The sequence below is a fragment of the Artemia sp. Qi Xiang Cuo genome, chromosome 10, assembly GCF_049724085.1.
Source record: "Artemia sp. Qi Xiang Cuo chromosome 10, ASM4972408v1, whole genome shotgun sequence".
In the NCBI taxonomy this organism is placed as follows: Eukaryota; Metazoa; Arthropoda; class Branchiopoda; order Anostraca; family Artemiidae; genus Artemia; species Artemia sp. Qi Xiang Cuo.
This window is the reverse complement of record NC_142803.1, coordinates 65,877,035-65,889,044: the sequence shown is the minus strand read 5'-3', so window position 1 is coordinate 65,889,044 and position 12,010 is coordinate 65,877,035. Positions and strand designations below refer to the sequence as shown.

General features: G+C 37.3%; 2 protein-coding genes across 2 annotated transcripts in view; both read left to right on the top strand.

Moving 5' to 3' along the window:
- Nucleotides 1-12,010, top strand: part of LOC148948053 (uncharacterized) — a 476,379-nt gene that overhangs the window by 210,711 nt on the left and 253,658 nt on the right. The gene's annotated exons all lie outside the window — the stretch shown is intronic.
- LOC148948058 (actin-binding protein IPP) overlaps nucleotides 1-12,010 on the top strand; it is an 80,126-nt gene that overhangs the window by 41,402 nt on the left and 26,714 nt on the right. Inside the window, exons 5-6 of the mRNA XM_089095675.1 lie at nucleotides 2,915-3,080; nucleotides 10,558-10,833. Of these exons, the coding sequence (XP_088951801.1) occupies nucleotides 2,915-3,080; nucleotides 10,558-10,833 (442 nt within the window). The remainder of the gene's footprint in view (nucleotides 1-2,914; nucleotides 3,081-10,557; nucleotides 10,834-12,010) is intronic.

Here is a 12,010-nt window from a genome sequence, read left to right as displayed (position 1 = left end):
CTAATTCAGAGACAAACGCCCCTGCTTTCATAAAAGATTCAGTCCAGATATTGAAGCAACTGCAACAAAAAGGGCTTCTCATGGCAGATAGCAAAGAATTAAAAATGGAAATTACCAGACTCTTAACTCCCGAAGAGGAAAATGGAGGGAACCACGTTAGAGAACACTAGGAGGATGAGCTTGTCTGATGAGCTTGAAGTGATGCTCACGGATGAGCTCACGGATGCTCACGGATGAGCTCACGGATGAGCAAGCTCATCCGTGAAGGATGAGCTTGTCTGGCCGATTATGAACTTAACTTCTGACTGGCATGATGCAGTGATATAGTTCACTCTTCCTAAATGCTTAAACTTGCTCTATTGTCTAGTTTTCACATTGTAGATCGAGTGTAGATCAAGTGTTAGACGAAAAGAATTATTTGTTGATTTTGAAAGTGCATTCAGGAATCTGGATTCATTTCCTATGGAGCCAAAAGTAAGAGACCTTATGTTTCAAGTGATACATATGATTTGCCTGAGGACATTGAGGACTTGGTTTCGGATCCGAGCGAATTGCCTGCCACAAAAAAATAGAAAAGTGTTTGAAAGAAATAGGATGGCCCCAGGTGCAGATGCGGACTACTCTTGCCCCAGATGTAACCTAGGTATTGAGGATGTGGCCCATATTCTCACCGAGTGCCTGCAACTTACTCTATTAAGGGAAAAGTATTTTGAGGGTGGTAACTTGGTGTTCCTGGGTATCCTGAAAACGACTTTAAAAAGGACAATCAGGCAGTTATGTAAATATGTAAATAAAGCGTTGACATCATTGAGTGAAACTTGATATTTATGTAATTTTTTTTGTGGAATGTAATTAAGAATACTGTTCTGTATGGCCTGTTTTTTGGCTTATAATAAATTATTATTATTATGATTTGCCATATGGAAATAGAACGTCATGTTTCCTGAGAAACGAAGATAAAAAGTGCTCATTTTGTGTCGAAGTGGTGAATGATGGTTTAGACCACGAGTTCGTCAAGTGCAAAGAAAATAAAGGAATTTTCAGTTTATTTTTAATTTGAGTGAAAGATACGGAATTAAGGTTCAAAGTGATGAAGAAAAGAAGAAGTTGGTGAAACATGATATAAATTTGGAGTTAGAGGTAAAAAGGAAGAATTCTCTGTGCTATATCATGTGCCATTATGTGTGGAGTAGAATAAAAAGAAAGAAAGTAGTGAGTTTGGAATATTTTAAGAGTCAAATTGAAAGGAAAATTGTATTATTAAATTCAAGTGAAGAGTGGAGAAAATATTTTTGAGATTTTGAATTGTAAATGTAAATATGTGTGTAGAAAACAAGGAGTGAGAAAGAAAGTTGGAGTTTCTGAGTGGGGGGTGTGAGTATGGGTGAGAAGAGCGTTGCCAGTTACTTAAATAGAATTTAGTTTATTTTTTTTTTTAGATAGCAGCTGAAAATCCAGAATGGAGAAAATGAAAAGAAAAGGAAAAGAAAGAAAATTAATTTTAAGGCAGTGTTGTCATTTCAGCTTTTTGATTCGCTTAAAATAGTGTTTTTTCATGTATTGTTAAAATAAGCTTAAATGATACCGTAATGTTTTTTTAAAGGTTTTTTTGGGTGGGAGAGGATTTTTTTTTGTTCTAATGGCTTCTTCTTAGAATTAGAATTTAGAGAATGTTCGTTTGTAAATGGTGTAAAGTGGCCACCATAAGTGGGGAGTTCCTGTAGCGGGAGGACGTCCTCTCTGCAGTAGAGTATTTTTTTTTATTGTAGTTTTTGGAGGTAGTAGTACAATAATGCGAAGACCACTCTTCGGCTGCTGTTTTTATGTAATTTAAAATGTAGGTGGCAGTGTTTTGTAAATGTTTATTTTTTTTTTGTTTTTTTTATTTATTGGTGCCACAGAGGAGAGGTGGGTTTTAAAAAAATTATTTCGGTATCAGAAACTACGAATGAAGATTTGTTGTGTATTTTCTTTCCTAAATTTATTGACTGATTGAATCCAAATGCTCTGTGCTTATAATAATATGGGTCGGTATGCCAATTTTATAAGACTACCTCTACTGTATATTCCTCAAATAATAAAACTGATCTTTCATTGTTGCTCGGGCTTTGTTTAAAACGCTCCTTATTTAAAAAAGCTGAGGTGAAATTGAGCCATGAGGTGTCGGACCTGAACAAAAGCGAGACAATGTATAGCCCTAGGAATAGTAAGACACCCAAGTATAGTTTGGGATTGTCATAAGATGTTTTGGTACTGTTGCGCTTAATGGTACACACGAAAGAAGTCAGGTTTGGTTAATGGTAATAAAATAGGATGAATATATAATGCTTTAGAAACAAATTTGGGCTATATATTTGCACATCGGGGGGGGGGGGGGGGTAAAGTATAGCATATATTAAATAAGTAACCTAACCTAGGTACCTCCCCCCCCCCTAAACCCCAAAAAACAACATTTTAAATATTGTAAATTTAATTAGAAATCACGCTCTTCGATCAATTTAGATAGCATTTACCCGCTTTACGGGTCTCCATCACTGCATTCCTTTGACAGTCTATAGTGTACCATTAAGTGCAACTGTACCGATGTTTTAAAATCATCAGGGATTTATTGGGGTTGGGCCAAAGTAGAAGCTTAGAACAGGGTGGAATGGAGGAGGAGTGTTCGTAAGTATGCTGCCCGCTCAACGTTGTTGTGTGTTAATGGTGGTTGAAGTATATTTTGTTGGTTCGCTTTCAGTTTTCTCGCGGATGACGGCAGGGGGACACTACAGAATTTTTTATTTGCGCGTCAAAAACGAAGAATCACAATTCTTACATGCAACGTTTATTTACACCTGATGGGTTATTTGACTTAACCCCTCCTCCTAATATATAGAGGTGAACGGTGGTTTCACCCCTTTTCAATGCATTTTAGGTTTGCAGAGGATCATAACTTCAAGACTTTATCAGAGGCTGCCTTTAATTTTGTTTGTCAGAATTTTGTAGAAGTAGTGAAGGAAGAGGAGTTTTTGGAATTACCCAAAGATATTTTATTAACAATTTTAGCTTCTGAAGACTTGCGGATTGATGAAGAGTATCAGGTAGGTAAACCAATATCATCCACAGATGTTTATTCCTTCTCATTTTTCTTCCTTTGTTCTTTTATTGTTTTTTATTATTTATTTTACTGATTTCTTATATTTTATTCCTCAGCTTTTAATTTATCCTTCTCAGCAATTTTGGCTCTTTTTAAGCAGAAATTAGTCGCAGAAATTTGAACTTTTAGAAAGTTGTCTAAAACTTACCCCAAAATCTTATTTTTTATGCTATCTTTAAATAATTACATCTCAAAAATTTTATTTTTGAAGTTTAAGCCTTTCCCCATCATTTCGCAATGCCTTAAAAAAAAGGCCTCAATTTAATCATAGTTCTCCGATAGATATTTTTTATCTCTTTTTTTGTGCCCTAGAGCATCCCTTTTTTGAATTTGCAATAAAACCTTCGTTTTACATTTAAAAAGAATATAGCAATGAATTAAGTCAATAGATTTATATGTTATTTTGATCTGTATAATTTAGATGTAGGCTCGCATTCTGTATTGAATTTCTATGTCTAGAAAAAAAAGACAAAAATATTAACCTATAGCCTATGCAATCTTTGTACCTTGATTTTTTTTTTCACAGAATAGATTTTTTAACTGTTTCTCTTTGTTTTGGATAAACTCGTCAAAAATATAAAATTCAATTCATTGGTGGTCCAATGGGGGCTCCATGTTCTTTTATGCCCACTTCAATAATTTTGAATAGATATTGGCCATTACTGTTTCTCTTTGTTTTGGATAAACTCGTCAAAAATATAAAATTCAATTCATTGGTGGTCCAATGGGGGCTCCATGTTCTTTTATGCCCACTTCAATAATTTTGAATAGCTATTGGCCATTACGTTTATCTTATATAGATGCAAAATATTGAGTGAATGAGTTTTCTCCTACCATTTTTAAATTTTGGCTGTAAAAATCATCAGTCATTGTGTCGTTGTATTTTATTTAAATTGCTGTGTATATAACACATAAAACCACAGCAGAATATTAAATATTTAATAAAAAAAAAAACAGTGAGAATGCTTAACAATTTCTTACTTCAACTATCATTATTACAGGGTTCGGACTCGCCTATAAATTCCTATATTTTAATGCACTCCTATAAAATGCCTATATTTTGGCTAAAATCCTATTATTCCTATATTTTCGGCTGAAGAGCACCAAGAACATTGCTCATGATTTGCTATTTTCACCGCTTGTTAAGTAAGCCGAGATGTGCTTTTCTTTGCTTTTGACTCTGCTTGTAGACTGTGCTGTCTTTCGGTGAAGATCAATAAATTGATTACAACTGTTGAGCTGTTTGAACTTAACTAATGCTTTGTGTTGGGATTAGTAAGCTGCTTTTGCCTGGGCTATGCTGTTGTGTTGACTTAGTAGCCTATGTTTTGTTTTTTGTCATTTTAAGTCTATCCAAAATGAGCAAAGATCAGTATATAGGCTAGCAGTCTCTTCTTAATGAAACTGTGAGTTCTTGCGACTTATGCGTTTCCTCGCTGAACGCTATAAAAGGCTGATGCAAATACGGCCCAGTTTTGGACATATCCACATTTATTCTTTTATGGCCTTTTAACCGCGGGATGCTATTTTGCCGGTGATGCTTGGTAATTAAGTATGGGGCATACCAAGTTCAATAGTTCATGGCTTGCTAAGACGGATTGTAGGGGTAGAAAGATTGGTGAATGGTGTAAGACTGGAAACGACCAGTCCTCATTCTTTTGCGAACTCTGCTTGAAAAATCTTGGTTGCACAGCTGGGGTTGCTCAGCTAAACCAATATGTGTGATCTGCAGAACACAAAGCCGCAGTTACTGCTCAACTACATCCACTACAGCTTCACCTGACCGGAAAATCTCGAGTTGATGAAACAACCAAGGATAAACCATTAGTTGGTACAAACATGTTTTGTGAGTGTGATGCCGCTTATAAATCTGAGTTAATATGGGCACTTCAGATGGCACGGAGTTCCATGTCTGCTAACTCTTCAGACCATGTTGTCGCAACCTTCCTTGCGATGTTCCTCGGTAAGATCCCCGACGGAATGTCCCTATGTGCGAAGGAAACTTATGTATCTGATCACCAATGAACTGCATCCTTACTGTAAGCAAATGCTTGTGAAGGACATTCATTCTTATTTTGTACTAGAATTGGACGAGACAAACAACAAGACTGGTATTAAAGAGTTACAGATACGTGTTCGATATTGGTCCTCATATGCAAACGAAATGCAGAGTAGTAATTCATGCACAATTTTTATGGGCCGTGCCACTTGTGATGACCTGTATAAGAAGATTGTGTCAGCCATTGATCAGAATCAGCTGCCACTTGAAAAACTGATCACGCTTGGAAGTGACCGACCAAAGGTCAACAAAAGCGTATGGAACAAGATCATTGCCGAAAAAAAGAAAGTGACGGGGAAGGGATGTTGAACATTGGTACTTGCAACATCCATATTATTCATAACGCTTTCTTGAAAGGTCTTCAGGTGTTCGGAGAAGAAAGTTCCGACTTTGTTATTCTTGTGCATTCATTTCTTGACGGCTGTCCTGCACGTTGTGAAGACTATCGAAAGTGCCAAAAGAAAGTGGGAGTGCCAGAGAATGCTTTCATGAAGCATGTGCCAAGCCACTGGCTGACAATCAGACGTGCCCTCGCTAGAAACATGCAGTAGTGGCCGGCAATCTTAGAGTACTTCCTGAACTTTGTGCCGAGAGATAAAAAACTGAAGAATCTTCTGTCCACTCCCAAATTTCTGAATATTGTGGCTTATATCAAAAGTGCGACGATGAAGGCCCAACTTGAGTTTGTTCTAGCCTCAGCAGAACTGTTCATGAGTTTCACCCAACTGTTCCAGAAAGAAGAGCCTCTCATTCATGTTCTGCACTCAGAGATCAAAAGACTAGTTTTGACGCTTTGCGGACGGGTCTTTACTCCAGATTTCGTGACCGAGACTGAAAATTTCTCACCAGAAATATTGAACCTTGCTGAAAAATTTGCAGAAAAGCCCATAGTTCCAGAAAATGTGGAACGAGCTTTCGGTGAGAAAGCAACACTGAAAGACAAGGCCATTTTCTATGTCAATGTGCGAAAACATTTTATTGCGGTATTCGCCATATTTTGAACAAATGTCCTCTAGAAAAGGATAGTTTTCTAGAGGCTTTACGCTGTTTGAGTCCGAACAAGATGAAGGATTCAAGAAGCATTGCAGACATAGTGGTTGTGGCATGCGAGATTGCAATTGAAGTTAGCTCAGACGTCGTCCAGGCTGAGTGGCTGTTTTTGCGAACGGAAACTGGACCCCGTGAGGACATTACTCGGATCGATCATTTTTGGAGCCATTGTTTTGGACTTGTGAATGAGCGCGGGGACAGCAAGTACCCGGAATTTACCAAGCTTATCAAAGCGGTGCCGACGTTGTCGCATGGCAACGCATATGTTGAGCGTTGGTTCTCGCGTTCTGGTAGGATTCTTGGTAAAGACCAGGCCTTGATGTCTGAACGCGTTCTGGATGCCAGACTCATGGTATATGACACGTTGAGGCTTTATGGAGGAAAACCAGAACGGTTTGTTTTTACAAAAGAACTGTTGAATCTTGCACGTTCTGCACAGTCTCGGTATCAACAATATCTGGATGAAAAGAAAAAAGAAGAGCTATCCGAGAAGGAGAAAACAGCTTTTGAAGAGGACAGCAACTGGAAGTTGCAGGAGGTTCACAACAAAAAGAAAGAAATAGATGACAGGGAAAGCGAAAAGAAAAAACTTAGAGTATCAGAGTAAGAAAAGAGAGCAGTAGCGGAAATTCTACTTCAGGAAGCAAAAAACAGAAGAAAGAAGGCGGCCAACTCCAAGAGTTCCATAGACATTGCCCTAGCTGTTTCTTTTGCTCGTAGGAGCTATGAAGTCCAGAACAAGTGAAACACAGTAGATGGTAGAATCTGCGAGGATGGAGCAGTCTCTGGCAAAGAGAAAAACTGACCTCGTGTCCAAATTAATGCCCAAGAAGCAGCAAGAGTGATTCCAAATATTTTACCTGTATCAGTCAATTGTTGGCACAGTATGTGTAACTGATTTTTTACTGTTTTTTACTATTTGTACATTTTGTATTTGAAATAAAAAAATAAATAAATAAATAAATGCAAAAACCCAGGAAATGACGAATTTATGTGACCAGGCAACCCGCGCCATCTACCACAGATCTGATCCCGAGGACTTCCGAATCCTATATTTGGGCCCGGGAAATCCTATAAAAATAGGACAGAGCCTATAATTTGAAACGAACCGACCTGTCCAAACCCTGTTATTATTATTATTGCTATTATTGTCACCTAAACACAGTTAACAAACAGTAATTGTCGTTCAACTTAAAAATGTATCGGAGTCAGAAAACATTTTTTCTTAAATATGTCAGACTTAAAGTATATAAGAGATGCGGTGTGGTCTTCTAAAATACAAAACCGATTAATCATATCTATAAGAAATCTCTGTTTGTTCATCCTCATTTTTCGGTTCTTAAGCGTTCTAAATTGCGTCGACTTCCTTCAGTTAAATAAAAAAAAAATATGAATAAAATCCCAACTGAGTCATTTGGACATAATTAGTGTAATTTAAGGAGCCTATTTATGGAGCATAAGTATATTCTATGTTTTTTTTTGTTTATATATTTTTTTTTTTTTTAGTTTGCTCGTATGTGGAATGCTTTCAGTTTTGCCCGCATTCTTTTTTTAATATTTTCGGTTTTTTAAGTTATTTATTTACTTTTTTCGTGTCGAAGTACTAATTCATATGTTCGGTTCACCAAACAATTACAAGCTCAGCTCTCCATTGGGACCGCTTTGTTTTGTTATTATGTTGTATGGTGTTGGGTTGAGAAAATTAATTAATTCATTCAATAATGAATTTCTTATGCTAGAAATTGTATGTCCACCCCCTCAGTTAGACTATAACGTCAAAGGGGACATAAAGGACATGTAAATACGGAGGTTTTCCACTTCTCTTGGGAATAAGTTTGGTCTTACCCCCAGTTAATATGAATTATTTATAAGAACTAGCAAGAGCTGTGGGAGATCAGGGCATGAAATTGGAATTTAAAACTCTCCTACTTTTAAGTTATTCAGATAGTTTGAATGCCCTCGATAAAACAATAGGAAAATGAACGAATCTTGTAGGCTTAAGAATCCAGAATGCGAGAATAGATTTGAAAATTAATGTTAAGAAGACAAAGTCAAAGGAAGAGCAAGAACTATCTTAGCATGATGATACTTTTTAGACTTAGAAATGCCGTAGATAAAGTTTTAAGAAAAGAACTGTAGGTTTTAGGAGGGGGGAAGATGCGTTGGCCAAGTTTTCGCTCTTATATCAATAACTGAGAAGTGCCTGAATTACAGGGGCGTAATTTGCTATGGGGCAGGGGGGGGGATACCTACCCCCTCCAGACACTGCCCCCAAACCTCAGTTTGCCTCCCCCCAAACCTTAGTTTGCCCCCCCTCAGCTGAAATTTAGTTTTTTGTAAAAAATATTGTCAAAATTAAGATAAGCCCGCATAACTCAAGTATCAAGCGAAACAGGTCAGTTTTCTTCAGTACATCTTTGCTTTTATGGTAACATATGACACGTTTTTTAGTTTTCACTGTCACTTTCACTTGATTTGAAAAATTGGCTCCAACTTTGCTCTCCCCCCCCCAGGATTTTGATGAAATTAAGCCACTGCGGAATTATCAGACCCCTTTAGCCCTCAGTTTTACTGATTGTGAATAGGCATTGGTTTGATAAGGTAGAAGAGCTTTAGCGAAGCTTCTATACTTATATGGTATACCAGATAACTAAATTAAAGTGATTAGTGCTTTGTATGAGAATGCTTAGACAAGGAATATTCGAAGGAAATGACTGGTAACGATAAGTTCGATTAAGTGAATAGCCTCCCTTCCCTGGGTAGTATTATCCTGGGTAGTTGATGGTATTATCCTGGGTATTATCCTGGGTATTCCCTGGGTAGTTGATGCAGTGAACATGCAGATAGTAGAGTAGCCAAGGTGTAGGGTATTTTTCCCTGCTGAAAAAAGTTTGGGAGAAAGGTAGGGTAACAACGACAAAGCACCTGCTTTCCATCATAAAAACTAACTAAAGGGAATTTTCAAGACAGGGAAATTTGTTCAAACTTGAATTGAATATTTCGGTTTCTACCCAAGAGCCGTCCTCAGCGAAACACTTGTATAGATAAAATAATGGTAAATACAGAGGAGTAAAATAAAAATAGACAAGGCGCAGAGTATTTTTTGCTGTCGAGAAAACTTTGGACGAACAGGAAGATAAGTTTTCGATATGACATTAGAATATGAAAAATCAGTACTGACAAGGGGTGAAGTATAGCTCTGAAAAGTGGGTGCTTCAAAATTTTGAGTTAAAATGTGCTACTCTTTCTTTAAAAGAGTTGTTTAAGGATCGTTCGAATAACCAATTGTCAAACAATAAGGTGTATGGAAACTGTGGTTTGATTCCACGTTGTTGGGCTATAATGAAATAAAGGCTCAGCTGGTTAGGTCACGTTTACCAGATTAAGGATAATAGGAAAATCTTGTTTTTTGTACATCTGGCGCCAAACAAAAAGTAGGACGTCCTTGAATAAGGAGGAGATATGTCCTTGGGTGCAGGAAAGACTAGGACGTCCTTGAGTAAAGAGGAGATACGTCATTTTGTGCAGGAAAGACTATGGCGTCCTTAAATAAGGAGGGGATACCAACGTTTTGGCACCTCTCGAACGTTGGATTTTCTTAAAATTTGTATCCCCCGAAATGTAACAATCCCATAGATGAGTGCCGTGTGTCTTCTTTTTAGTTACTTGGCAGCAGGGGTGTCGTTTCGGAAAGGGGGTGGGGAGTTGCCCCCAATATTTTTTAGAAAAACTATTGACTATCCGTATATGGACCCCTCTTGCTCCCCCAATAAAAATGCTGGAGCTACTCCCCTGCTTGGGAGTGTAATCCGAGGATCGATTCTAGTTCAGGCAACTGTTGATTCTTGTCTATTTTTGTCGAATTTAAAGTGTTTGGTGCATTGAACTCGATGGATCAAATCTATTTTAGACTATATGCATACTTTTATCTCTGCCTTTTAGACTTAAATGTCAAGAGCGTCTAGTTTTACCAAATTTCTTGTCTCTGAAGTCAACATTTTATATAAATAGAAGCAGTGTCTTCTCTTAAAGTTTTGACAGCAGAATCTAAAGGACCAAGTCTTGTTTAGACAACCGTTGACTTTATCTCTCTTTCTTGTCGACTTTAAATCATCGAGAGTCGATTTTTTTTCCTTGAGCGTCGAATTTTTTTTTGATGCTTAATCCGTCGGGTCTATGAATCCGACGAATCCAATCTTTTTAGACGAACGTAGGCTATTATCCCTCTCGTCTGTTTAATCTTTCGGATGTTGAATTTGCATTTTTCAAAGCAATATATTCTATAATTAATAATAATGTTTCTCCTCTTTAGGTATTCGACAGTGCAATTCGGTGGATTAAATCTAGTTTAGACGAGCGTCGCCAATACGTCTTTGAGATTTTAGTTCATGTTCGACTTCCTCTCATATCAACTCGTGCTTTGCAAGAATCAGTTGATTGCCTGAAAGATATCAGTCTTAAGGTGGCTCTCAAAAGTGTTCAGAAAGACGTAGAATTCAAGAAAGGGAGTCTTGTGACGTTATCTGTGGAGCCACGAAAGAGAGCCAAGAAACACATTTTCTTGATTGGAGGATGCAAACGAAAGTTCGTAAGTTCTATGTAAGTTTTCAATCTGAAGGGGGCACACGAAAGGGTTCAGAAGACATGAGGTCCAAGAAAGGAAGTCTCGTGACGTTATCTGTGGAGCCTCGAAAAAGGGACAAGAAACACATTTTCTTGATCGAGGAATGCAAAAAAAAAGTGCGAAAGTTTTATGTAAGTTTTCAGACGAAGTGCTAATACTCTGCAAGAATATGGGCCACATCATCAATTAGTAAAGTACATCGGTGGCAGGAGTAATCCCTCCAAAGTTCAGCCATTGTCTGACATAATATCTCAGCCATTTCTTGTTTAAAGCATTCTTTAGTTAATTTTAAGAGTAGCATCTGTATTTGTCTAAAAGTTTAAGGCTTCGAAACTTATAAAAAAAAAAATGAAAAACAAAAAATGAATTATAAGACAGGTCTAACCAAATGCATCAACACTGAAATGCACACAAACATCTGGGGGAGGGGTTTGGTGGCAAAAGAGGGACGTGCTCTGGATACGAGAGGGAGGGGACTCAGAAGGGACACATATTTCTATGAAAAATCCACGGGAAGAATAAAACTGCCACTACTAATACATACCGTATAAGTTAGATGGTGAGATTCAGTATAAACGGCAGATTTGAATCTAAATAAAATAAAACTTGTTAAGTTGGTAGAATTTAAAATTGTTAAACTTTTTACATTATACCTCCGCTTCTCCAGTGCTTTTAGAGGCACACAAAGCGTGAGTGCAGAGCCTTTATCATCATATAAGAAAAGGAAACGCTCTAAAATGGGGTTTTTAAGGCCAAACGAGAACACTGAATAAACAAACAAAGCGAATATTTCGAGAGGACAACCGCCTCTCTTCTTCAGCGCGAAACGAAATAATGTATCTAAGAAAAGTTCCCAAAAAAAACCAACAAAAAGCAATGAAGAAAGTCAATGTGAAAAGAAACAAAAAAAACAATGAAAAAACAAAAAAAAATTAAAAGATGAATAAAACTCAATAAATGCTAAAAAATACAAGAATTAAAACCAAATACCTAACAACCATAAAAGCGAGTCATTCGCCAATATCCGTGATTTGCCCAAAATCCAAAAAATTATGAACTGCCATCGACGGATACTAGCGAACAACTATCTTCCTTAAAGAAATTATCTTCCTTTATCATCTTAGGTGGGTAATAGATATAC